The following is a 27911-nucleotide window of genomic DNA, read 5'->3' on the forward strand; positions in this document are numbered from 1 at the left end:
GATACTTCATTTTGGTTAACTTTAGGATAGATGGAGAGGGGGTAAAATTAGAGAGAGAGAGAGCCCTGGCCAGGTAGTTCGTTTGGTTGGAGCATTGTCCCGATGTGCCAAGGTTATGGGTCCGACCCCCAGTCAGGGCACATACAGGAATCAGCCAATGAATGCATGGATAAGGGGAACTGATCTTTCTCTCTCTCTCTCTCCCTCCCTCTCCCTCTCCTTTCCTCTCTCTCTAGCTCCCTTGCTCTCTCTCTCTAAAATCAGTAAATTTAAAGTTATTTTTAAACTAGAGATAGAGAAGCTGTTCCAATACTATTGCAGTAATCTAAGTGAGAGATGTTAAGGCTGGAGCTAAAGGAGAGATGGTTAGGAATAAGGGGAGGAGTTTAAGAAATAACCAAAACCATCAATATTTGGAAAAAAGAGTAGGTGTGTAAACATAACATGTATGCATATTTCTGTGTAGTCAGATGGAAGTGGTTTTATAATATGCTTAACTGCCTCCACTGGTACAGTCTCTGATCACTTCTATGGGGAGACAAACCCCAACCAAGCAGGTTCCCTCGCTGGCTTTGCAGCATCTCCATCCGAGGGAGGGAGAAGGACACAGGCAGTGCTGGTTTTTGTTGGCAACTCGGGGACAGAAAACATGTCCACTCCTTCTTACCACTCAATAAAGAGAACGCGGGGGCCACCTCAGGTCCCCAATGTTTTATTATAAAATCAGTTCAAATCCTTGCTCCTGATGGTGCATGACTCCCTGCAGATGGGACCTGCCTGGGTGTGGAAGGCTTTTCCAGAAGCATTCGAATCTTCCCTGCCCGGCTTTTAAAAGCACTGCTCCGCTAACTGCTCTAACCCAAGCTCCAGCCCCATGCAAGCGGGATGGCATCAGCTCCAGCGAGGAGGCAGCCGGGGGTGGAGAGGAGAAGGCTGTGAGCAGTTGGGTGAGAAATGTCTCCTGCTGCCATGGAGAGTTCGCACCCTCTGCAGCTGGGGAGCCGCCTCTCCCTCCCCTTCCCCCAGGACCAGGGGCCAGGCACCGGCTTCCTGGGACAGCTGAGGAAAGGGGAAAATGGAAAGGTGAAGTTAGGGATTAGAAAGGTTCTAGGTTGTACTGCAGTCTTCCTTCCTTTAATGTTTCTACTCTAATACTTTAGAACAGAAAATGTATTTTGTTAAAGATCTTTTAAGATGAGCGGCTCATCGAATCGTTGTCATCTAATTATAAAATGAAAACCATGTTTATTCTCTCTCTTTTCCAAATATATACACCCACCACGTAAATGACAGTTCGTAAATGACAGTTCCGTTTGCGCAGTTGCCGCTACATTCTGCTCTGCAGTCTGGCCTGAGCCCACAGGGTGAAGGCAGATGTTTTCTGAGGGTGAATCAACTTCTTTGAAAAGGGTTAAATCCAAAAATGCATACTCATCCTACTCCCCTGTGGCTCCTCCCAGCGTGGTCAGAGGCAGCAAAAGGATCCAGCAACAACCTCGATGGACAAACCAGGAGGTGTTTTCACTGAATCGGCTGAGGATCTGAGCTAAAAAAGCCAGTGTGTGGGAACCCAGGAGCCGGGCTCCAGAAGTCCCCACAGGCTGAGGTCCCCCACACCGAAGACCAGGGATGTGCTTCAGGTCCTGCACTATCGTGAAAGGGGCCAAGTGGGCAATAGGTAGATGGTATTTATTATACCATCCCTTATAGTTTTTTGCTTTTTATTTTTTAAAATTCAAAAATATGCCAAGCGCACAAATGATTTAGGGGCTCGTGACTGACTGTAAGATTAGTGAGAGCCCTGGCCGGGTGGCTCAGTAGGTTGGAGTGTTGTCCCGTACACCAAATGGCTGAGGGTTTGATTCTCAGTCAGGGCACATACCTGGGGTGTGCAGATACGATCTGGTTGGGGTGTGTGGGGGAGGCAGCAGATCGATGTTTCTCTCTCTCACATCAATGTTTCTCTCCCTCTCCCTCCCCTCTCCTTCTTTCTAAAATTAATAAAAACATATCCTCAGGTGAGAATTTAAAAAAGATTAGTGAGAGTCAGGGAAACCCACTATCATTGGGGTCCTCTCTCCGCCTCTCTGTCAGCAGCCACTTCTTTTTTTTTTTAATTTTTAAAAAAATGTATTTTATTGATTTTCTTACAGAGAGGAAGGGAGAGAGATAGTTAGAAACATAGATGAGAGAGAAACATCGATCAGCTGCCTTCTGCACACCCCCTACTGGGGATATGCCTGCAACCAAGGTACATGCCCTTGACCAGAATCGAACCTGGGACCTTTCAGTCCGCAGGCTGGTGCTCTATCCACTGAGCCAAACCGGCTAAGGCTGTCAGCAGCCACTTCTGCACCCCTGTGGCTTCTGCTGCTGCCTACATCCTGTGCATGGGCTGCTCCCTCCTCTCTCCTCGGAGACCTCTGCTCCACGCTTCACGGATTACATGTGACCAGGCCCCCGCAGGACGTCCCATGAGCAGCAGGAGAGAAGAGACATGCCACTTTTGGTTCTCCAGTTCTGGGAGCAGTGCAGTGTGACAGGAGCCCCTGCTTTGGGACCAAGCAGACTCCTTCCAGCCTGCTTTTCTCAGGCTAGGACTGTGGGTAGCCTGCTTAACCTCCCTGGGCCTCCGTTTCCTCATCTGTAAAAGGCTAATGGCAAAATTATAAAATAAAATGGTGAACGGAGAGAGCCTGGCCCATGAGTCTTTGTTGAAGGAAAGATGGGAAGAAGAAAGGGTGGGGAAGAAGAAGGGAGGGAAGGAGAAGAGGAGGAGCGGGCGGACATACAGAGAGGCTGTCTTTAAACCCCGCCATTTGAGGAGCAGTTGATGAAAGTGGAGCTGCTGGTGCTGGAGAAAAGCGTGATTATCACAGGTTTGTGTGGGACAGATACAGTGGGACCGCTCACGTGAGGAAGGAAAAAACTTTGCAAGAGTAAGAGATGCCCAGATGGAGGGGACTGACTTGGGCAAGCTCCCTGTCTCTAGAAGGGTCCAGCTGAAGCCCCACAGGCTGCACTACAGGGAGGGCCTCCCCTGTTGAAAGTTTCCCAGCCTTAACTCAAGGAGTCACTTAAAAATCTCCCTTTAGCCTTAGTTGGAGCTAAATATCCATTAAAAAAAAAGGTTTGAAGTGATGCCTGCATTTTTTATAAGTATAAACAAGTATCTAACTAATAAAAGCTGTATGTGACCCACCTAAGATCATCGTGCTCACCACGGAGAAATACGCTCTCTGGGTCTGAATCCAGTCCACACAGGCTCCAGGGGGCCCGCCGGGGCTATCAGTTTGTTATCTGAAGGTCGCTTGAATGCTCATAATGCTCTTCATTTTTATATGAACATGCTGGTTTCCCAAGCATGTTCTCATCTGTATATTTTATCTAATCCCCATGACAACCCTGAGGGCTCAGCCGAGAAGTCACAGATGGTGCCTGGGCCCCTGCAGCACGGGACCCACCCAAGGCCCTATAGATAGTCACAGAGGCACGGAATCAGAGCTCAGAGCTCCCAACTCCCCACCCCGCCCCACCCTCCTTCATTCTACATGCTGCACAGCCAAATCCTTTCCTGATGCTCCCCAAAATCTTTCTTAGTGCTCCCCAAAACCTCATTAGCAAAACATTAGGTGTAAATTTAGATAGACACATACCAGGCTCTCTTGATGAGAATATGCCCCTGTGAGACCCAGGATGTCACCTCAGCAACCAGTAATGACCCGTATTGTCATTGGGCCATTGGCCATCAGCAGGCCTCGCCTAGTAAGCTACCAAGAATACTAAAGGACAATGAGTACTAAAGGACATTGCTACTTTAGGACCCCTGCAAGAGAGATGGCTGCAGAAAGCTGCCTTGGATCATGCTAACAGGGTTAAAAGGGCCTAGGGGCTCAGTGGTGGACGCCAGGCCAAGGAAGGCCAGGGGGTGGAGTCTCTGAGAATAGGCAGGACAACTTCAGCACAAGCAGTGAGAATGCTACCCAGAAGGCTGGAGATGGCACAAGGAATGCATGGCAGGTACCCAGGAGTGCAACCACGGCCTGTCTGAAGCATGAGGCGGTGGCAGCACTGCCCTATGGTTAGTTCCGCAAGACAGACCCGCTGGCGGACTGCACAGACTTCAACTCGGGCTGAGAACTGACAACCGTCCACTCTGTTTTCATTCTTGACACTGCCTCCAACATGAAGGCATGCTGGCCTGGTGGGAAGGCAGAGGGACACAGTGAGTCCTAGGTAACATGGCTTAGACCAGGGGATCTAACTGGGACCCAGCACTCATTTTCAGAGACCCATGAGTCCTCTGAATTGTATGCCCAACTTTGTACATCTGAGTAACTTTTCTCTTGGCTTCTCACTGGCATATTTAAGAGGCTGTGGCCCAAGAAAGTAAAAGCCACTGCTCTGCACCTCAGACCCTCAGACCCTCAGCCTTCTTGGCTGCCTGTTCATGCAAGAACTTGCTGGAAGTGGCACTAATATCCACCCCAATCCCTGTGTATAGAGACCTCACGTGAGCTGAGAGCATCTTTGGGAGATCTAAAGTCTGCTTAATCCACTAGTACTTGAGTTTTATTATTTGCAGCTAAAAGCACCCCCACTGATCCAGTACCATAGGGCCCAGGGACATCAAGACTATGAGGGCTGGCAAGACCTCAGAGTCCACCCACAAAATTCCTCTCAAAGCTCAGCCTCTAGAGAATGGGCACCTGCCAGATGCCCCGGAGCACAGGGAGGTCCTCCAGCTCTTTCCTTTTTCTCCTCCCCATTCAACGGTAACTGTGCCTGCTAGCCAGCCAGATGCTGCCCTGGGCCTGGGAGGTGCAGGGCTCCTGGGACTCCGTGCACACCCTGCGGACACTGGAGGACATTCCAGCTTTGCACAAGAAGGTGCTCCCACTTGGTTCACGTGTGTACGGTTTGTATAAATGACGCCATGCCCATGAGCAGGTATGTTTTCAATCACTTGCAGGGAGGCACCCTCCATCTGGGGGCATTTCATGGGTAGAACAATGATTACACCAGATGTGAAATATAAAATGGAGGTTGCATTTCCCTGAGAACTCACTCAATCTAGCAGGCTGGCCAACGTGTGATTCTGACTGATGTCAGAGCCAGTCACCCTGGAGCTGGTTCAGTCCATCAGAGCCCAGCGGTTCCCCCTGGTTCCAGGATCACTGGAGCCCAGGAAGCAACCCCAGGGATAACACACTTGTCACCTTAGAAGCAGCTCAGATCACTGAAAGCATGAAACATCTGTGGATAGAGCCAATAATAAAACAAAAGTTATACCCGTAACAAAAATGTCTTATGTAGATGAAAACATGAGTCGTGGAAAAATACAAACTGCCTTATGCCGGGAGCAAAGCTGGCAACTCTGGGAGACTGTGGATTGCCTCACAGGGCTCCGCAGAGGCCCTGACCCCCCCTTCTCCGTAAGGAAACGTGGAGGCCACTGTGGGAAGGGCACTTTCCACTAGAGCAGGTTTACTCAACACCCCTCCTCCCCAGAAAGAGGTGGGCAGACCCTGCAGCTTTGAAAACCCCAGAGCATCAAATCCCCACACCTCCTGCCCTGGCAGGGAAAGGACAAACAACACCATCCACCACGGACGGACGGACGGAGAGGCTGACTGGCCGCTGGGCCGCAAGAACAGACCATGGGGGAAAGCTGTGGCCTGAAACATATTCAACCCCTGTCAGCAGGGACATGCAATTTACAGGAAATTAGACTTACAAAATGTTAGCCAGCTCCAGTTTCTCCCTTCAGAAGAGCAGAAGAAAGTCTACGAACTGTCTTGGTGAAAGTGCTTTGTTCACAGTGAAGCCCCTGACACGTGTCCATTACTAATACAAACAGCTCACCACCCCACACTTCAACTCACCAGAGGATGTCCACAGAGCAAAAGTATAAACAGGCTGCACCTGGAGCCTTCCAGCCCAGGACAGCCCGACCCTCACAGCTGCCTGCTCTAGAGCCGGATCTCAGATAGGATGGTGGGCATGTGACTGGCCCTTTCAGCCCCAGTTCACCACCTGCGTATGGGGGTAACACTAAAACCTTTCTGAAGGAGTCTCCTCAAACGATGAGCAAGCACGTCCCTGTCTGGGCTGCGTGAGCCCTGATGGCTGCTATTTCAGCAGAGCTTCAGGGTTTTCCAAGTCAGATCTCCTTATTCCTCCTGCTGCCAGGAAGGTCACTCTTTTGAGGCCGCAAGTCTGAGCCTTGTCAGTCACCCTCTCCGTCAGGTCCAGGGGCAGAGATGAGTCCTGGAGCGGCAAGAACCGTTCTCGCCCGGAGCTCTGTGATCAGGGCCATGATGAAGTGGCTCTTGTCCACTTCTCCAGACACGGCTTTGTCCCCGGCCAGCACAGACCTCGGTTCCAGCCACAGGCTAATTGGGCGTCCAGTGCCCAGGCTCCTGCCAGGCATCAACTCCTCTAGGAGGCCTTCGCGGACCTTCCACACTGTCTGCTCCCAGAAACCCCAAGCTTCCCGGAGCCAGGACCGACCACGCCGAGCTGTGGCTCATTGCTCCCGGTCCTTCCCCGCGGAGCAGCAGCTGGCACTGTGCCCCACACACGGTGGGCGCCCCAGCCAGGTCTGGTCAATGAATGAGCCCAGCCCTACCTGTGACCAGAGCCCCACGCGCAATGAAGGGTTGTTTATGAAGAAGGTGTTTTTTGTTATTCAGCTGAATTTGACAACCCCTCCCGCGGATCCCAGCGCTCGTTAACGCCATTTTAGAAGGGGAGAAAGCCCCCCCCACCCCCTCCCCACCCCACCCCAGCCCCACTACCCACCACCCCGCGGGGTCTCGCCGGGGCAAACAAGGAACCCAAGTGCGGTTATCACAACAGAGGCTTTTGGGGCGGCCGGCAGGCCCTCCCCACTGAGTCTCAGTCGTGGCCGATTTCACGATCGCACACCGTTATTCGGGAGCCTGGGGTGGGGGCCAAAAGCCACTCAGCGTCAGTCCCAGAGCGCATTCAGCTGGGAGCGCGCGGCCGGGCCGGGGGCGGCCACACCTCCAGCCCCGGAACAAAGCGCCTGCCCGGACTGGGGGCCGCGCGGCCGGGCCCCTTCCCCTCTCCTCCCCTCCTGGCCCCGCCTGCCCCGACCACTCACCGCACGCTCCAGCCCAGGCTGGGCTCCGGCCTCAGGTCGCCTCCTTCATGCTCCAGCCGGACTGACGGCGCCTGGCCCGCCGGCCCGCCGGCGGCTCTGGCCCGTCCCCACCCCGGCGCCTCCTTAAAGCGACCGCGCCACCCGAGCGCGCCCCGAGCGCCTGCCGCGCGGCGCATTCCTTATATTGCAACAGCGCTGCTAAAAATAGAGCGCGGCGGGGCGCTGGGGGAGCCGGGCCCCCAGCTGCGACCCCGCGGTGCCCGCCTGCACCCCGGCGCCGGGATGCGTGGCCCGCGAAGTGCCAGCCTCCCGTGCGGACTCCCCCAGACTCGGCAGGGCGCGCGAGCCTGACCGCAGAACAGGCCGGCGCTGCCGCCTCCCCCGCGGCCCCGCGCACTTACCCGGGTCCGACCGGCGGTGCCGCGGAGCAGGCTTTAAGGTGGTCGCAGAATAGGAATCCGTCCGGCCCCTTTAAGGGCCTCTGCGCTCCGACCTTTAAATCTCCGCTCCGCCCGGCCAACTTCTGAGCCGCCCCAGTCCTAAGCGACCCGAGATCGCCACCCTAACGGCATTCCCTTAGAATCCCGGGACGTGTGTCTTTCTGGATCCTGCCTCCAGGGTCGCTTTTCCCTCTGGGTGCACCATTCCTGGGCTCAAAGTTCATTTGGACGTGGCTGGGACAGGCGACACTCACGCTCCGTTTCATTGTTTCAGTTCCGCTAACTCCTCCATTGGCGTCATTTTCCCTCTTTTAAAAATAAAGATACAATCCGCATACCATAAAATTCCACCCTTGATTCAATTTCGTGGTTTGTAGTGTATTCCCAAAAGTTGTGCAATCCTCACCATGATCAATTTCCAGAACATTTGCATACCCCCCTCCCTCCCCAAGGAACTGTGCCCATTTTCAATCATTCCTCCTTTCCGCTTCCCCCCACTCTTTGGAAACCACTAACCTAAGTTTTAAATTTGCCAGTTCAGGACATTTCGTATGTTGAATCATACAACATGCGGTCTTTTGTGACCAGCTTCTTACACTTTGCACAATGCTGTCAAGGTTTATCTACGTGGCAGCATGTAGGAGCACGTCATTCCTTTTTCATGACAGAATAGTATTCCATCGTGTGTGTACACCACATTTTGTTTATCCACTCATCCGCTGATGGACAGTTAGGCTGCTTGTGCTTTGGGGGTATTATGAATAAAGCTGCTATAAACATTCCTGTACAAGTCTTCGTATGAACATGTTTTCACTTTGGATATATACTTAGAATTGTGGGTCACGTGCTAACTACGTTTAACATTTTGAGGACTCCCCCAACTGTTTTCCAGAGTGGCTGCACTGTTGGACATTCCCACCAACAGTGTGCGAGAGTTTCAGGGTCTCCACATCCTCACCGACATTTGTTACTGCCTGTCCTTTTGTTATTATAGCCATCCTAGGGGAAGGGTGTCAGATGGTATCTCAGTGTAGTTTTGATTATCAGTGTCATTTTTGAGGAAGTTCTTTTTGTGGGTGGACCTTGATGATGACTTGGGACCAACTTTACAAACCCAGGGGACCCATCCCCTTATCATTTTGAGAGCTTTGCTCTCCACCCCGGGCCTGAAGGGACCTCACCTCCCTGAGTCCTTCGTGCCACACGGGGGCTCCCGATTTGATGCAGGTTTCCAGTGGCATTCCAGGAGCCATGCAGCCATTCGGATGAGAGCTACTGTGCCCCCTGCGTCCCCACTTCCACCTGCTGCTCTGAAGGCCCCGTGGACCCCTAGACCCCATGGCAGGAGGAGTGGACTGGGGGCCATCAAGAGTTTGTTACCTTGGTAGGGAGTAGCAGAACTGGTCGAGCAGGGTGCTTGAGGGACAGATGTTCATCTTGACTGGCTGGGTCTTGCCCCAGAACCTGCCTCTGTCTTCCCCTTCCATTTACCACAGGCCTGGGCCGGGGGGCGGGGGGGTGGGGGAGAGCCAGGCAGGGGACTGTGGGTTTTGGTTGTCTGTCAGCCCCTCCTGGGCCCTGACTGGCACAGTGGCCAGACTGGTGCCCCCAGCTTGAGCGGAGACGTCTGCACAAGAGTGAGTAAAAGATTTGCCTTTATACCACATTCATACCCAAATCTTCAATAAACTGTCTCTTCGGAAATGGAATTTAAACAGCTAGTAATCACGCACAGGTACCTGAGATTCTCTGACGGTGAGTTAAACCCTGCAGGCTGTGGCTGGGGTCTTACAACAGGGCACCTGTCCCATTTGGGCTGCCACCTCTGCTCTTTGAACCCTAAAACACAATATGGCTCAGTTGCTGGCAAATAGAGGCTTAGAGAACAGGGTCACTGAGCAGAAAAGTGAGGCCTGGTTTGCGAGTTCATTCACTCAGTGAACACTACTAGAGCACCTATTGTGTATCAGGTGCTGTGTAGCACCTACTGTGTGTCAGGACCTACCTCCAAGCAAACTCAGAGTGCCACCGAGGCACAAGGGATGTGGAAGAGAGAGGCACTGGGCAGGGGGAGGGGGGGCACAGGATCCCAGAAGATGAGTACCTAAACCAATGCAGGGAGGTGGTGAGTGCCCAGGGCAGGCTTTCTGTGAGAGGTGATGATTGGACCAGGGACTGAAAGACAAATAACAATCAGCCTGACTGCTGAGAGACAGAAAACCTTATATGCTGAGGCATGAGTGAGCTGAAGTCTTTCCAAACATTCCAGCCGATCTGCATGGCTGAGCAGGTGTGTTTGGGGCATGCTAGAAGGCCACACTCCTGGCCAAAAACCCAGGCAGGACTCAGACCCAAGTTTCAGGCCCTGAGGCCCAAGGCTAGCCACAGGCCTGGAGCCAGCACCTGGAACGGGGTAAACATCAGAGCCCCTGGCCTGACCCAGAGTAGAACTTTCCTGCTCAATGACATGAGCGAAGGCGCCTCATCCACTGTGATGTATCCTGGGCTCACCTCCCTGTTATGAGGCTTGCTGAGTGCCATGCCTGAGAGCAGACCCAAGCTGGTGCCTGGGGGTTCCGTGGGAAACCTGGAGGGACGGGGGGGCTTCAGGGCCAGGAGCCAGCCAGGTCATTGTGGCACAATCTTCCTCCAGAACTCCCTGTCCCAGTGTGGCCCTGGGGGTAAAGGCAGCTCTGGGCTTCTGAGCATTCATGGTGTGCCACACCTGGGCAGAGTGATGGGCCTGCACACCTCCCAGCAACTGGTGCAGAAGGTCATAGCCACCCTGTTTTAATATATTTTTATTGATTTTAGAGAAGAAGGGAGAGGGAGAGAGAGAGATGGAAACATCAGTGATGAGAGAGGATCATTGATCTGCTGCCTGCTGCACATCCCCTGCTGGGGATCAAGCCCACAACTGGGCATGTACCCTGACCAGGAATTGAACTGTGACCTCCTGGTTCATAGGTCACCGCTCAACCACTGAGCCATACGGGCTGGGCCCCACGCTGGTTTTAGACGTAAGCGCAAGCCCAAGGCCAGCCAATAAACGGAGCTAGAGTCTACTGTGTCCTGATGGGCAGGTCAGTGGCGTGTGTGTTTGGTGTTGAGAAAGCAGGGAGAAGGTGAAGAGGACTCTAGCACTCGTTCCATCACAGTCTGTCAGGCCTGTGGCTGAAATTAGATCTTTTGCTGACCCTGAAGCACCAATTATGGGTTAGCAGGAGAGCCTCACCCCTCCCACATGTGTGTTCATACCATCAGCTGACCTTCCTTCTGTGCCAAGTACAAGGCCTTTCTTCCTGGGGCTGCCCATGATGTGGCGCCAAGAACTACATGGTCTTTCCTCAGGGTTTTCTTTTTCTTTTTTATTTTTAATGATTTCAGAGAGGAAGGGAGGGGGAGAGAGAGATAGAAACATCAATGTTGAGAAAGAATCATTGATTGGCTGCCTCCTGCACGCCCCACACTGGGGATCGAGCCCACACCCCGGGCATATGCCTTGACTGGGAATCGAACCGTGACCTCCTGGTTCATAGGTTGACACTCAACCACTGAGCTACACCAGTGGGGCTCTCAGGGTTTCCATGGCCTTTCCTCATACAGGTTCAGTCATTTCTCATCTTTAGCTCTCTCTGTGACCCCATGACCTCCCCCTCACCTGCCACATTCGAAGCTACGCCTAGCTTTCCTTCTCTGATGCTCATTGTCCTGATGCTTATGGTTCACCCCTCACATGGGCTCCCTCTTGCTTTCTGGAGCCAGAAGAGCAGTTTCAATCAATCTACTTCTCACTCATGGCCCAACTTCTCCAAAAAGTTGTCCATACTCAACTAATATATTTGTTTCTAATCATTTGTTTTTCTCCTCCATGTGTTTCTCCTCTGTTTAAACTAAAATCCAGTGACTTTTAAACATTTTGGGCTACAACTCACAGGAAAAAATAGGCTTACATCGCAAACAAAAACACACTCATTCTCACACAAGTGAAATAAAAATTTCATGAAATGATACTTACTGTGACTGTGTGATGCACTCTGATCTTTTCTATTATTTTTCACTAAAAATTGCTAGCAAGACCTACTAAATTGATTTCCTAGGTTGTGACCTACAGTCTGAAAAACATTGATTTGTATTTTGACAACCCAGAACTTCAAGATAGTGACATTACAGCCAAAATTTGTTAAGAAAGAAAAGTCAACTCTAGCCGAAACCGGTTTGGCTCAGTGGATAGAGCGTCAGCCTGCGGACTGAAGGGTCCCAGGTTCGATTCCGGTCAAGGGCATGTACCTTGGTTGCGGGCACGTCCCCAGTAGGGGGTGTGCAGGAGGCAGCTGATCGATGTTTCTCTCTCATCGATGTTTCTAACTCTCTATCCCTCTCCCTTCCTCTCTGTAAAAAATCAATAAAGTATATTTTTTAAAAAAAAAAAAAAGAAAAGTCAACTCTAAGATTTTGAAATACATGTGAGAGATGAAAGTTTAAAAAGAAAAGATTTTTTTATTTTCAAAAGCCTAGGACATTTACTCTTCTGGGCAGGATGTAGTAGGTTCTGGCAGGCCAATGCTCCTACTGCAATGAAATGAGATGAGTTTCTCCAGCTGTTTCTCTCCCCTCCCCCAGGACATTTGCCAGTTTGGGGTTCTGGCCAGTGATCAAGCTTTGCCCAGAAGGAAGCCCTCTAATGGAAGAAAGAGAAACCAGAAAAGCTGTTAGTGGCCAGATGGTACTAGAATGACAAATTAGAACACAGGTGGCCTTAAAAATACAACCAATTTTCTCCACATGGCATTTGCTGGGTTCTGGACCTGAGAATGCTTCTAATAAGCAGAATGAAATCTTCCATAGTACCATCATGCTTAAAACACAAAGGCTCCCCAAAAAGAAAGGATCGCCTCAAATACAAGGCCAGCTCCTCCCTCATGATATTTGCCAGATTTTTCATCTCCATGGGGACAGAGCCAGGAAAGCCGGACTGGGATGCTCTGAAGGGCAGAGCTGAATCTCCACAGTCTTTCACGGATGAAGATACAGAATTACCTGAAGGTTCTCAATCAAAATGCACATGGGAGCAATAGGGGTAAACCAGGGATAGATTGTCTCGCAAAAATTAAAATTCAGCCTCAACCCCGCTCACTTCTTCACTAAATTGAGATGATCATCCCTCACTCCTATCTTAACAGAAGAAAGAAGGAACACTTTTGCTGGCAAATTATATCATCTGAAGTCTCCATACCTCCTATATACAATGTCTGCATATATTAAAAAATAAGTAGGCAGATGAAAATAAAATTGATAAGCAAGAGAAAAAATAGACAATAGAAGCAGATATACAGATCATTCAGATGTTGGCGTTAGTAGACAAGGCTTTAAAACAACTGATGGTAGAAGAACTAGAGTTCTCATACATTGCTGGTAGAAGTGTAGGCTGGTGTATCCACAGTGATTTGGACAAGGAATTTTTTATTTATTTTTGTAATATATATTTTATTGATTTTTTACAGAGAGGAAGGGAGAGGGATAGAGAGTTAGAAACATTGATGAGAGAGAAATATCGATCAGCTGCCTCCTGCACACCCCCTACTGGGGATGTGCCTGCAACCAAGGTATATGCCCTTGACTGGAATCGAACCTGGGACCCTTCAGTCCCCAGGCCAATGCTCTATCCACTGAGCCAAACCGGTTAGGGCTGGACAAGGAATTTTTAATGTACAGAATTAATACATATAAGAGGGGACTACTTAAGGGGAAAAGATAATTTTTAAAAAATATAGTTAAAGCCGATATAGAGAGCCTATGGCAGAGCACCCAAGGAAGGAACAAACCTGTATGGTCCTGACCCTCACCTTCTTTCACCAGGCTTAGATCCATACCTTGTTGGGGCCAGTGCAACCATGGCTCACTGGATGAGGAAGTCCACTGAAGTTCCATGCAGACAGAATTCACTGGAAAGCATTCCTCCTGGGTGCTGAGGGAAGCCTTCCATGGAAAGGTGCCACACGGTGGAAGTGGCTGGAAAACTTCCCACAGGAGCGATGCATTGGAAAATTGACCTCTGGGATATTGGAGGAAGCTGCCCATGAAGATGAGCTGTGTTTCTGTGTGGCTGCAGGCGCAGGAACCAGGCGCTGCAGGAACCTACCAAGTGAGCACACCAGAGGAAGAGAAGCCTTTCTCCTGCAGTGGCTGTCAGTGCCTCGAAGACGGAGCTTAACATTATGCCAGATGACAGAGGGGAAATGTTTGCAGGGTCCAGCTCCATTAACACAGAGCAGGTATTTAAGGTTGGATTTGGAGCTGAGAGGCAATACATTGATAACTGGCACAACTGGCTTTGGAAAACGGTTTAGTAGAATCTACTAAAGCTAAATGTACACCTACAGCCCGGCCAGCATGGCTCAGTGGTTGAGTGTTGGTCTATGAACCAGGAGATCACAGTTCGATTCCCAGTCAGGGCACATTGTGAGCTCAATCCCCAGTATGGGGTGTGCAGAAAGCAGCTGCTCAATGATTCTCTCTTATCATTGGTGTTTCTATCTCTCTCTTTCTCCCTTCCTCTCTTAAATCAATAAAAATATTTTAAAAATTAATAAAAAATAAATGTACACCTACCTTCTGATTCAACATTTCTACTTCTAGGTATATACCTAAGAGAAATTAGTAAATATGTTCACCAGTAAACATTTATAAGAATATTTATAGAGAAACCAAGATGGCAGCATAGATAAACACCTGAACTGCTGCCTCTCACAACAATTTCAAAACTACAACTAAAAGACAAAACGGACATCATCCAGAACCACAGGAAGGCTGGCTGAGTGGAAATTCTACAACTAGAAGGAAAGAGAAAAGCACACTGAGACTCACAGACGCTGTGGAAGGCAGAGGTACAGAGGTGCGTGCAAGGAGGAGGCGGCAAATGAGTACTCGGCTGGCTTTATCAATCCGCAGGGAGACACAAGCTCCCAACTGCTCTGAACTCCAGTTCCGGGCGAGATTCCAGTTCCAGACTCATACGGGGAGAAACTGAACTGTCTGGAAGCAGGCGGAACTCGAGGGTGGCTTTCTCTCAGAGGTGCTTGCAGCGATTACGGAGGGACACTGAGACCCAGGGGCCTCTTAGGGCAGGGCTGACAGGAAGCCATTGCTGTTTGCTCCGCCCTGAGACTCCTCCCCATCCAAGCTGAGCATAGAGGCTTTTGCATATGAATGGCCTGGTCCTTTGAAATCTAAACTTACCTAACAAACTGCAGCTGAGTCAGAGAGACCCAGAACATCCAAAAGAAGGCCCAAGGCCCCACAGCAGCTTGCATTGCTTCACAGCTGGGCCTCATCTGGGCACCTCCAAAACCCAAACAAAGAAGAGGAATCTGCAGATCTCTCCATAGCTCCTGCTGGGTGGCCTCAGGCAGAGGCTAAATTAGCACCTCCTTGGAGATCCAAGAGCCAGTGTACCCAAAGGTCAGAGTGGGACCAACCAGATTACAACTCATCAGATCCATAAGGGACACACTCAGGGGGCAGACTCAGTGAGCAGCAAAGCCCCACTGAAGCAAGTCTTGTCTCATAAGGTTGTCTCAAGCACAGAAGTTCTCCCAGCATAGACACAGCTGATCCTCACAGCTAACCGGCCTGGAGGTCAATTCCTCCCAGTGATACCAACAACAATCAAGGCTTAACTACAATAAGGCTGTGCACACAGCCCACAAAGGGGTGCACCAAGAGTGTCCAACTAAGGTAACTGGGGAGGCTGAGCCACTGGGCCCTATAGGACACCTAGCACACAAAGCCACTCTATCAACTCAGGGAAGCAGCAAAAATGCAGAGACAAAGAAACAGATCACAAATGAAAGAAATGGAGGAAAGCAAACGACTGGATATAGAGTTCAAAACCACAGTTATAAGGTTTTTCAAGAATTTTCTAGAAAAGGCCGATAAATTTAGTGAGACCCTCAAGGATATGAAAAAGGATCAACTAGAAATTAAGCATACACTGACTGAAATAAAAAATATATACAGAGATCCAACAGCAGACTAGAGGATCTAGGTGGTGGTTACATGTATATATGCAAATGTGAAAATTCGTCAAGCCATGCTTTAATGATGAGCACACTTATCTGTGTTATACTGTCTGTGATATACTTAAAAATTCAAATTATCCCATTTACATTAATATGTTGAATAAAATAAAAGATAGATAAAATAGACGAAAGAAGAATAAATGTCACCAAATAAGTGGAATCTACAAATAAAATAAAATGAACATTCTAGAATGTAAAAAGTATAATAACTGAAATCAGGGAATCACTGGGTAAGTGTAATAGCAGATTAAACACAGCTGAGCACAGGATTAATGTACTAGAAAAGAGATTGAGAATATATTGAAACTAAAGCACAGAAAAATGACCAATAGAAAAAGAGATAATAGTATAAAAGACATGTGGATCTGTTCAAATGTTTAACATTCATATCATATCACTGCAGCCCCAGAAGGAGAGGAGAGAGAGAGTGGGACAGAAACAGTATTCTAAGAGAAAATGGCAGAAAATTTTCCAAAACTGGTGAAAGACATAAATTCAAAGAACTTGGTGAATTAAAAAAAAAACACACACACACAAAAACTACATGTAGGCACATCATATTACAAATGGGAAAATGGGGTTAAAAATAATTTTTAAGGATCGGACATCTTTCTTCATTGAAAAAAAAAAATGCTTTAATGAATGTTTTCTGGAGCCAATAAGAAGCAGAGCTTGGCCCACAGCCATTCCCTGCCACGTGAGCAATGTGACCTGGCCTCTCCACAGAGACTCCCTCAATGACACTCTGCAGCCAACATCCGGAGCACATCTTCTCGATAATATCCTAGCCCCAGCTTGCAAAACAGTGGGAGAGGGATTGTCATTTGCAGCTACGTGTTTTCACGAGTCTTAGTATTTGAAATATTGTAGTAACAAAATCAGAGAAAGAAAAATTGCCTGGATTTTGAGCCTAAAATGCAGAGCTTGCTCATTTCAACGTAGCGCAATATTCTGAAATCCAATACCATCATCCTATTGACAAACAAGATAGGAAACAGTTTTTAAATTCCTGATGGCTTAAATTTTAAAATATGATGTTTACATTAAAACAAATACGGATATGGCATGTGGTATTCCAAAATGCACATACATCTTTAAGATAAATATTAGCAATGTTAGGGAATTCAGAAAGCCATTTAGCATTACGCCGTCAGTCTGTGGGGCGGTCATTCGAGAAGCTTCAGGGACATACGGGTGGAGCAGAGCCTTTGGTAGTGAGGTCTTCGGGAGTTGACTGGGATCCAGGTCCATCTCAAAAGCTTCTTTTGTTGGAACAAACAGATGGGCAAGGAGTTGTGTTCCAAATGGGAAGTTAGAAGGGAAGTAGGTCCTGCTCTCCAATCTCCCAGAGGAGCCTAAACCAGTGGTTGGCAAACTCATTAGTCAACAGAGCAGCAAACCGCGGCTCACGAGCTGCATGTGGCTCGCGAGCCGCAGTTTGCCGACCACTGGCCTAAACAATCAAGGGACAAAACCCATTGCCTCTCTAGAGGTATCAGGAGCCGTGAAGGTCTGAGATGTCACCCCCCTCGCAAGCTTAAAGTTATCTTCCCATAGTTTGACGGGTACTGGCAGAGGGCGCGAACCTCCTGGGTTGGAGATGAAGAATAGGTTATTACTCACAGCAGTGGTAGTAGCCAGGGTATTAACATTTTTAAAATTAAGTGCATTGGGGTGACATTGGGTAATGGAATCGTATAGGTTTCAAGTGTACATTTCTATGGTACACGCTTTATATGTTGCACTGTGTGCTCACCACCCAAAATCAAACCAGCTTCCATCACTAAATATTGGACCCCTCCAGCCCCCACCACCCCACCACGCCCTCCCCTCTGGTAACCACCACACTGTTGTCCGCGTCCATGAGTTTCAGCTGGTAGTAGCATTTTTGCACAGGTTTCTTGAACCTCAATTCCCATAGAACAATGCAAAGAGGGCCAGGTACATGCAATGGGTTGTGTCACCGAAGAACCCTGAGCTCTGGGAAACCAAAGCTTTTAGACCAAGACTGCGTGTGCTTCCTGCCGAGGGAGATACCGTCCCTATCTTCCAAGGCGATGAGCAAGCCTGCACTTTGCTCTGGAAGATACTACCTCTATCTTTCGAGGCTGATCACTCCATAAACATTCCTGAAAGGATAGTTGGGAATAAAGGCAGTTAGTGCCTCTGCTCACAAATGTGCAGAAACACGAGAGCCCAGTGGAGAATGCCTGCCAAGAGGAGGACCTGTGGGCGGATGACGATGTACAGGATGTCTCCAGGGCCACCTGCCCACGTCACAGCTGCCATGAACATGTATGTCACAGGTAAGGGGATGTCCATGTGCCTGGCTTTCTCAGGTACTTCCCTCCGGGGAGATAGCCCAGGTACAGAACACCTGCCCATAAATCCCTACAGATGTCACATTACTTACCTTGATGGTGTGAGTGTGGGTGTTTGACATAAAATTGCTGGGATTGGAAAATCAACTAGAGCTGGAAACAGGCAGAAGCACACGTTGGCAGGACCCACGGTCCCTGGGGGTGAGGCCTCTTCGGGGTCGGAGTCTCCAGTCCCCTGGGTGTCAGCCACTCAGCACTGGCAAGCAGGACACTGCAGACAGGACACCCACAGGGCTTCACACCTAGCCTGCTGCTCCTGCAAGTCACCTGAGCCCTCCACCACCACCCTGCTGGCTCCCAGGTGGACTCTGCTCTCTTCCTGCACTCAGACCTGCTGGCAGATCCAGGGCAGAGGCCTCCCTTCCTTCCCTCTAGGGCCAAAGGGCAGGCCTGAGGCTCCTCTCCCCCCTCAGCCCTGGGGAGGACTGCCTGGTGCCGGTACTGGTTACACCTCCTGCTTTGAAAAACCAACCTTGGCCTATCTATCTGCAGTGAGGGGCTGGCCCAGCTCATCCTTCTAGAACCATCCCACCCAAGCCTGACTGGCAAAACCAGGCTAAGATCCTGGGGTCCCGACTACTGAGGAACCCAGAACCCACCAGAACTCGGCAGTGAGAGACACTTGGTCCGTCCCCCACTTAGATAATGCCTGGAGGCCTAGAGCCCATCCCAGCACGCACGATGATGGCACGTGGCTCCAATATATCCAGTGTCTTGCAAGAAACCTCAGTGGCTGCCCCCCACGCCCAGGGCACAGGTTCCAGTGCACAGAGTGGGAACCCACGCTCCAGGCCTCTGGGTGGAGCATGAAGAGGCAGCTGGGGAAGCAAGGGAGACAGGAGGGCGGTGGGGAGCTCCCGCCGGCACCATGAGGTGAGCGAGAGAGTATATGGAAGAGACAACAAAAAAAGCACATTAGGAGGGGGAGGTGAAAGCATTCTTGGTACATTCTTCCTAAAAACAAAGCACAAAAGTAAAATAAAGACTACAAAGAGCAAAAAGAAAACGTTCCTGGGTCGCAGAAGGGTTTCCCTTGAGTAAATCACCCCCTTGTGGCAATGAATGTGACTTGCAGGAGGAAGAAAAAGGTTTTATTTTTCCCATCTTTTAGACTCTGAAACGCTGTAGTAACCCTTAAAGTTAGAACTTTTTGCATTAAACAAAGCAAAACTAACAAAAAAAAAAGGAATGCCCTTAGGGTAGGTCTAATTAAAGCAGATGTCTTTGTTTTTTTGAAAAAATATATTTTTATTGATTTCAGAGAGGAAGGGAGAGGGAGAGAGAGATAGAAACATCACCGGTGAGAGAGAATCATTGATCGGCTGCCTCCTGCACACTCCACACTGGGGATTGAGCCCGCAACCCGGGCATGTACACTTGACTGGAATCGAACCCGGGACCTTTCAGTCCGCAGGCCTACGCTGTATCCACTGAGCCAAACCAGCTAGGGCAAGACTTTTGGGCAAAGCTATCCAATTACTGACCCATATCATAAAATATGTAAAAGATGAAAATTTCATTAAATCAAGATATAAAAAGCTGGGGTGACCTAAGGTGATCCATTTGGGGAACATTGAAGAGGTTCTGTATTGTCTAAACTGTACACTTTTGAAAGTAAAAAGGATTACTATTAATAATTGCACAGGACAGCAGGTGTGAAATCGGGGTCTCAAGCAAATTAGGGACACGTGGCTCCCCTAAATTTGTTTCTGTGGTTTAGTCTGGCAAAGATGTGGCTACATTTTATAGTAGAGATCATGTGGCAAGAAATCTAACCCTTTCAAAAAGAATAAAAAGTTTCCAACGTTCAGTGTGCTGGCAGGAATTTAGTTTCTGGTTTGAATTTTATAAACCATTCAAGAGCTTGAGTAACCACCGCCTTGTGGCAACAAACGCCACTTGCACCTAGCAGACCCATTTGCAATGCTGTGTCCCACAGAGATCTTTGTGTGGATGTGCCCCAGGTTGATCACTCATTGAAGGACATCTTGATTACTTCCAACTTTTGGCGATTACGAATAGAGCTTCTATGAACATTTACACGGAGATTTTTGTGTACACATAAGTTTTCAAATCAACTGGGTTACGATGCAGGAGCATGACTGCTGGATCATATGGTAAGACTATGTTTTGCTTTGTAAGAAACTGCCAAACTGTCTTCCAAAGTGGCTGTATCATTTTACATTCCCACCAGCAATAAATGAGTGCCTGCTGCTCTGTATCTTTTTTAAAATTTTTATTTATTGACGAGAGAGAGAAAGAGAGAGAGAGAAAGAGAGAGAGAGAGAGAAACTTTGATTTGTTGCTCCACCCATTGATGCACTTACTGGTTGACTCTTGTATGTCCCCTGACCGGGGATGGAACCCCCAACCTTGGCAGGTCAGGACAATGCTCTAACCCCGTGGTCGGCAAACTGCGGGCTCGCGAGCCACATGCGGCTCTTTGGTCCCTTGAGTGTGGCTCTTCCACAAAATACCACGGCCTGGGCGAGTCTATTTTGAAGAATTGGCGTTAGAAGAAGTTTAAGTTTAAAAAATTTGGCTCTCAAAAGAAATTTCAATCGTTGTACTGTTGATATTTGGCTCTGTTGACTAATGAGTTTGCCGACCACTGCTCTAACCAACTGAGCTACCTGGCCAGGGCTGCTCTGTACCTTTACCAGCATTTAACATTGTCAGTTTGAGATAGCAGAGATTCTAATAGGTGTGCAACAGTATCTTATTATGTAATTCCCTAATGACAAATGAGGTTGGGCATCTTTTTCATTTGTTTACTTTATATCTGCATATCTTCTTTGGTGAAGTATGTGTTCAGATCTTTTGACCATTTTTAAATTGGGTTGTTTGTTTTCTTACTGTTGAGTTTTGTGTATTTTGGATAGAAGTCCTTTATCAGATATGTGCTTTACAAATATTTGCTCCCAGGCTGTGGCTTGTCTTTTCATTCTCTTATGTCTTTTGCAGATTATGAGTTTTTAATTGTAATAAAATCCAACTTGTAGTTTTTTTCTTTCATGGATCATGCTTTTGGTGATGTCTCTAAAAAGGCATTGCCAAATTCAAGGACCACCCAGATTTTCTCCTATGTTTTTTCCTAGAACTTTTATACTTTGGCATTTTACACTTACGTCTATGATCCATTTTTAGTTAATTTTTTGTGAAAAGTGTAAGGTCTGCATCCAGATTCATTTTTCTTTTGAAAATGGATGTCTAACTATTCCAGCACCATTTAAAAAATATGTTTTGTATTGATTTCAGAGATAGGAAGGGAGAGGGAGAGATAGAAATATCAATGATGAGAATCATAGCTTGGCTGCCTCATGCACGCCCCCTACTGGGGATTGAGCTCACAACCTGGGTATGTGCCCTGACCTGGAATCGAACTGTGATCTCTTGGTTCATGGGTTGAAGCCACATGAGCCACACCAGCCCGGCTCCAGCACCATTTTTAAAAAGACTTTCCTTTCTCAATTGACTTTTCTTCGTCCCTTTGTCAAAGATGAGTTAACTACATTGGCATAGGCCTGTTTCTGAACTCTATTTTGTTCCATTGATTCATGTATCAATTCTTTCACTAACATCATGCTGTCTTGCTTATGTAAGCTTTATAGCAAATTTTGAAGTCCAGTAGAGTGAGTTTTCCAATTTCCTTATCCTTCTTCAGTATCGTGTTGGCTATTCTGCATCTCTTACCTTTTCATATAAACTCTAGAAGCAGTTTGTTGATTTCCACAGAAGAGCTTGCTGAGAGTTTGACTGAAATTGTGTTTAATCTATAATCACAATGGGAAGAATTGACATCTTAACAATATTGATTCTCCCTATCCACAAACATGGAATATCTCTCCACTTATTTACATATGTTCAGTTTCTTTCATCAGGTATTGTTGATTTCTAGTTTAATTCTATTGTGGTCTGAGAACATACTGTTTTATTTTTATTCTTTTAAATCTGGTAAGGTATGTTTTTATGGCCTACATTGTGGTCTAACTCGGTGAATGTTCCATGTGACTTGAGAAGAATCTGTACTCTGCTGTTGCTGGATGAAGTATCGCTTAAATGTGAATTCGATCCAATGTATTGATGTTGTTATTCAGTTCAACTATATCCTTGCTCATTATCTGTCTGCTGGATCTATTCATTACTAAAATAGTGGTGTGAAGTCTTCAACTATAATAGCGGGTTTATCTATCTTTCCTTGCAGTTCTATCAGGTTTTGTTCCGTGTATTTTGATGCTCTGTTAAGTATGGGTATGTCTTCCTGGAGAACTGACCCCTTTAATATTATGTAATGCCTTCTCTTTACCCCTGATTCATTTTCTGCTTTGCCTGAAGTCATTAGGCTATTCCAGCATTCTTTTGATTAGTGCTAGCATGGCGTAGCTTTCTCCACCTCTTTACTTTCAACTTATCTGCGTCTCTATATTTAAAGTGGATTTCTCACAGCACACAGGAATAGTTTTATCCACTGACAATCTCTGTCTTTTAATTTGTATAGTCTACTTGCACCATGTTTGTAACTGCTTTCTCTTTGTTTCACTTTACATTTATATCTAATTTTGAATTTGTAATTTTGTATTCTCTGTCTTAAAGGGAACCCTTTACAAACTGAAGTCACCCTTAATGTCTGGCATGCATTAAATAACGGTAAAAGAAAAAGGAAAAAAGGTGCAGACCAGTCCTGGCGGGGCAAGAGAGATGCAGGGATTCAGGGATGCAACTGTGTAATGTAATACCTAGGTGCACCGGTCTCTGCTGGGTGGGTCCAAATCCCCCAGATACTGACAAACACTTCAGCCAATGCGAGTGTTTCCTTAGTCTAATTCTGACGGCAGGGGGCCCACCTGCCCTTCTGCTGGGTCCAGAGTGGGCGTGGCTTACATGTCTGCATGTTTATTGCCTGGTTAACTTGGCGTTGGTCTGTGTTGCCATGAAGACTGGCTTGTAAACTCTTGCTGCACGTTGAAGACTGTGTACCTGTCGAAGATCATTGATGGTGGTTCCGTTTCCTAGGAATACACTTACCAGTAGGAATAACAGGATTCTGTGGACTTTTTCCACCCGAATTCTTTAGCTGCTCAGATGCCATCGCCTGGCGCCCCTCTGTGGGCTCCACAGTAAATGCCCCCACCCCAGCCCTGCAAGCCATGACCCCGCGGGCTGCAGGCTCCGCTTCCACTGTGGGGTGTTCATTGGCATCAGTGCACTTATTTGCTGCCATTTATGTTTGCCTTAGAGGATGCGGGGTGGGGGTGGGACGGTCTAAAGCAGGCTTGCTGATCTGCGCTGCGGGTGTTTCGGGGAGCCAGCATAACAGGGCTTCTGTCTTTGCAGAGCCATGGGCAGCAAGAAGAAGGAAATTGCCCTGCAGGTAAGCCTCAAGGGACGCTGACTTCCGGCACTTGGTTGGGGTTGGAGGATGAGGAGGGTGCTGTGGCTGGGAAGTGCAGTATAGAAGTGACGCTCTTTGCCAGCAGTATATGACAGACAGGCAGTGTTCTCAAACCTGAGTATAGATCTCGGACTCGTAGTGATGGCAATTTTTTGTGCTCTTAAATACAAACAAGTATAACATTGGGTTTAAGTGCTTTATGCTTACAGTGCTTATACAGCCTTGAAACTCTATAACACTTCTATAGTTTTTAAAATAAAACTAAACAACCAAGAAATATTGATCAATAGAATCTGATGTGACATATTTATTGTTGAAATAGAATTTTGCAACTTGCTGCGAGAATATGATATAGATTCTGTTGAGTTTTAACTGTATGCTCTCTGGAGACCCAGTGGTCCCATGACTGATCTATTCAATCATTTGCTTACTCAACAAGTATGTTTTGGTATTTTACGTGCTGTGTGTGCCTTTGTCATAGAAAGTGCTTCACTTCATTTGCGCCTAAGATAAGTGAATCCATAAGCCCGCGCCTGCTGTTTCTTCCTGGCCCTGGACAATAAGTCGGGGGGGGGGGGGGATTCTAAGCTTGTGGTAAACGTGCAGGCCCTGGGCTGTGGAATCCGGGGGAGTGCTTTGTCATAAGGAGACCATCGGGATGATCTGTAATACGGGTACATTTTAAAGCAAACTTTAAAATGTCTGAGTCAGCTCCGCCCATCAGGATAAATGCTCAGGCCACAGGCACCCCCTGGAGAGTAGAAGGCAGGGTCCTGAGACACATAACTTCACTTTCATTGTTCTCAGTGGCACCAGCACTTCACATGTGAATTTCAAAAGCATAGTGACTTTTTTGAAAGGGAGAATGCATTGTCAGTCTAAGGATAGTGTATGGGGTGTGGGGGAAGGAGGAGCTTTAGACTGGAAGCCTGAAAAACGCTTTGTTTTATTAATCCCAGGAGGATATTTTTCCCATTGATTTTTAGAAAAGAGTGGAAGGAAGGGGGGGCGGGTAGGAAAAGAGGAAGAGAGAGAGAAACACTGATGTGAGAGAGACACATTGACGGGTGGCCTCCTGCAGTTGCCCCAACCAGGGCTGGGAATCAGGGCTGGGGATTGAGCCTACAACCAAGATACGTGCCCTTGACGGGGAATCAAACGCAGGACCCTTCAGTCCACAGGCCTTTGCTCTATCCATTGAGCCAAACAGGCGAGAATCAGAAGCCTGAAAACTTGATATAGTTCTTGAGTCTTAGACAACTCTGGGATTTTGGACAAACCACATAACTGCCTATCTGTAGAAAGAGGACATTAGGGGAGTTATCCCTTAGGGCCTTCCAGCCTTAATGTTCTAGCAGTCTAGAGTTATGAATCTTGCCATCTGCGCATATTCTGTCTGTAAACAAATTCTAAGCACCTGCCCTAGCACTTATTGCTGCAAAAATGATTTTCTCAACCTCTCTGTGCCTCTATATCCTTTATGTAAATGGGAGGGAAAATCCATAACCTGAAGAGAGAATGGCTGTGACAAAACTTCTTTTAGACAGCCCTAGCCAGTTTGGCTCAGTGGATAGAGTGTTGGCCTATGGACTGAAGTGTCCCAGGTTTGATTCTGGTTGAGGGCACATGCCCGGATTGTAGGCTCGATCCTCGGTGTGGGCTTGCAGGAGGCAGCTGATCAATGATTCTCTCTCATCATTGATGTTTCTCTCTCTCCCTCTCTCCCTCTCCCTTCTTCTCAGAAATCAATAAAAATATATTTTAAAAAACCAAAAGAACAAAAACTTTAGACACTTCCAGGCTAGTCTGAATGCTGTCTGTGGTGGCTCTGAGATTTTTGTCTCATATGATTATCTTTTCATGTGTCTATACCTTTATGCCTTTGGGGCTAATAACATTTTTTAGCAAATTTTTTCACGTGTTTCCCCGGAGCTCGAGTTAAATGCAGTATTCAAAGTAAGTGCTCCCTGTGCCGAGGGAGGAGGGAGAGCAGGTGTGCACTGAGGCTTCTGTGGAAGCGTTGCCTATGAGGTCAACCCCTTGAAAGCAATGCTCTAGGGCAGCTGTGGGCAAACTACGGCCCGCAGGCCAGATCCAGCCCGTTCGGCTGTTCTATCCGGCCTGCGGAGCCGAAAGAGCGGAGGGTTCTCTTGCTCTCCCCTCCGCTCCTTTACTTTGAATTTATATTAGTTCACACAAAGACTCCATCCATGCTTTTGTTCCGGCCCTCCGGTCCAGTTTAAGAACCCATTGTGGCCCTCAAGTCAAAAAGTTTGCCCACCCCTGGGCTAGGGTCTGCCAACCCAGGAACCCTGTTCCCTCTCTGGCTAAGACTATTTAGGGCCCCTCCTAAATAGAAATAGAAATAACAGGACATCCAGAGACAGTGGAGTCTAAAGGTGCCACACACTCCCCATTGGTTCCCTACGGGAGTCTGCATGTTTCCCATATGTAAGGTCTGGGGCTGGGAAAGCAGGAACTTTACAAACTTTGCTTTCTAGCCTGCTTTAGCCTGCTTGAATAATGAGGAAAATAAACTTAAGCTGTCTGACCTTGTAGGCCAGAGACTAGATATGCCCATAATTTCAATGCCATGCCAGGTGCATTTTTTAATTGGATAGAACTGTGTTGTTTTCAAGGCCAGCAGCGAGATAACCACTAAGTGCACATAGTGCTGGCACTTCAATAAAAAGGGAAGTTCTGCTTGTAGCCTTGCTTAGAATTTGAATTCATTTTCTCTAAGCCCACCGGTGAAGCCCACCGGTGAGTAAAGTGTGACTCCCCCGGCCTATGCTCTCGGACCGCGGGACCTCACCCGAGAGCTTTCAATAAACGCGATTTTTCGCTTTTAACCTGCTTGTCTTGGTCAACTTATTGGTTTCGGTCGGGTTAAGTCTTACATCTCTGATTAAACCTTACACCATACTGTTCTGCTCCTGCCCTGCTCTGAGGAGGGAGCTCCTTCAGCTGTCCAAAGGGCCCTGGCGGCACTGCTGGTGTGGCTCACTCCGTCACAGGATTGCTCCTCAGACAGTTGCCACTGACAGTGGGGCCTCTGAAAGCCACTGTTGTGAGAGAGGGGGGTGGGTGGGGGTGGGCTCCTCAGAACCCTCTGTCACTTTCCTCAGGACTATCGCTGTGGGCCCAGCATGACGTCAGTCCAACTTCCTTCTCTCATGTAAGGCATCAAGAAGACTTCTCTTTAAAAAAAAAATCAAAACAAAAAAGTATGAAAACATGATTTTTTTCAGAAAGATGGAGCTTTAATAGAGTATTTGCAGATATTAGGTTTCGAGCCCCTTTAAAGGGACAAAGACCTTAGCATACCTGTATTAAGAATAAGTGGTAATTGTCATGGTCTTTTAACTTATATGGTTTCAAACTAGCTCCCTAACAAAACAACAACAACAAAAAACAACAGCAACAACAAAAAAAACACACACACAAAAAAAGCTTACTAATTACAAAGGGAAAGAGAATAATTTCACAGTGGAGGAGCCTGGCAGACGTGTGAGCTTTCCCTCTCAACGATCTTGGGGAAATGAACTTCACCACGAGCTGCTGCATTGCACAGCGGCCTTCAGAAGCACCTAGGAAGTTCTCTCTAGAAAGGGCTCACTGGTACGCACTGGGTCAAGGACCACACGAGCAGAGGGTGCACGAACAGGCCCCCTGGCAATTCCTCAGTGTCCTTTAGGACAGCCTGGCGACTCAGCACTCCCAACACGTGCCATCCATGCAGGCTCATAGAGGGCCTTCTCCTGCTCCACCTGAACTCCATGGGGAAGGTCTCTGCCCTTTTATGTACGCGTAACCCAAAGCAGGTGCGATCCAAGTGAACGTCAGCAGTAATGAGGGAGCTGGAAATTGTATGTCACCAGATAGAATGCCATGAGAGGAACATTCTTCTGCTTCTCTGACATTCCGACCAATTCCAACCACCTCCAACCAATCCAACTAATTCCAAACAACTCCAACCAATCCAACCATCTCCAACCAGTTCCAATCAGTCCTAACCAATTCCAACCAATCCAACTAATTCCAACCAATCCAACTAATTCCAACCAATCCAACTAATTCCAACCAATCCAACAATTTCAACCAATCCAACAATTTCAACCAATCCAACTAATTCCAACAACTCCAACCAATCCAATCATCTCCGACCAATTCCAACCAATCCAACCAGCTCCAACTAATTCTAACCAATTCCAACCAGCTCCACCAATCCAAAGATGCACAGCCTGACTGTAATCAGGAGGAAACACCAGCACACTCAAACTGAGGAACATTCTACAAAATAACCAGTGTGCAGTATTTAAAAGTGTCAAGGTCATGAAGATCAGAGGCTAAAGAACTATTCCAGATTGCAGGAGACTAAAGAGACCTCACAAACCTGGCGCATGATTCTGATTAGAGCTTTTGCTATTATGACTTTATTGGGAGGATCAGTAAAACTTGAATAGAGTTCAAGAGTTACATAATAAT

At 47.8% G+C, this 27911-nt stretch overlaps 2 protein-coding genes across 4 annotated transcripts in view; one reads left to right on the forward strand and one right to left on the reverse strand.

The window, feature by feature from the left end:
• MRAS (muscle RAS oncogene homolog) overlaps positions 1-7888 on the reverse strand; it is a 42621-nt gene extending 34733 nt beyond the window's left edge. Inside the window, exon 1 of one of the 2 annotated variants that reach the window (XM_080674336.1) lies at positions 7531-7888. The gene's annotated coding sequence lies outside the window, so the exon portion shown is untranslated. Of the gene's footprint in view, positions 1-7129; positions 7308-7530 lie in introns of those variants that run through there. The other variant, XM_080674335.1, reaches the window with a different exon arrangement.
• Positions 7889-22962: 15074 nt separating this feature from the next.
• The window catches only part of NME9 (NME/NM23 family member 9), a gene marked incomplete at its 5' end in the record, with an annotated part of 30248 nt that continues 25299 nt past the window's right edge, over positions 22963-27911 (forward strand). Inside the window, 2 exons of one of the 2 annotated variants that reach the window (XM_080672045.1) lie at positions 22963-23058; positions 23366-23402. In XM_080672045.1, coding sequence (XP_080528171.1) covers positions 23370-23402 — 33 coding nt within the window. Of the gene's footprint in view, positions 23059-23365; positions 23403-27911 lie in introns of those variants that run through there. The other variant, XM_080672044.1, reaches the window with a different exon arrangement.

This window comes from Plecotus auritus (assembly GCF_963455305.1).
Source record: "Plecotus auritus genome assembly, chromosome: 6".
In the NCBI taxonomy this organism is placed as follows: domain Eukaryota; kingdom Metazoa; phylum Chordata; class Mammalia; order Chiroptera; family Vespertilionidae; genus Plecotus; species Plecotus auritus.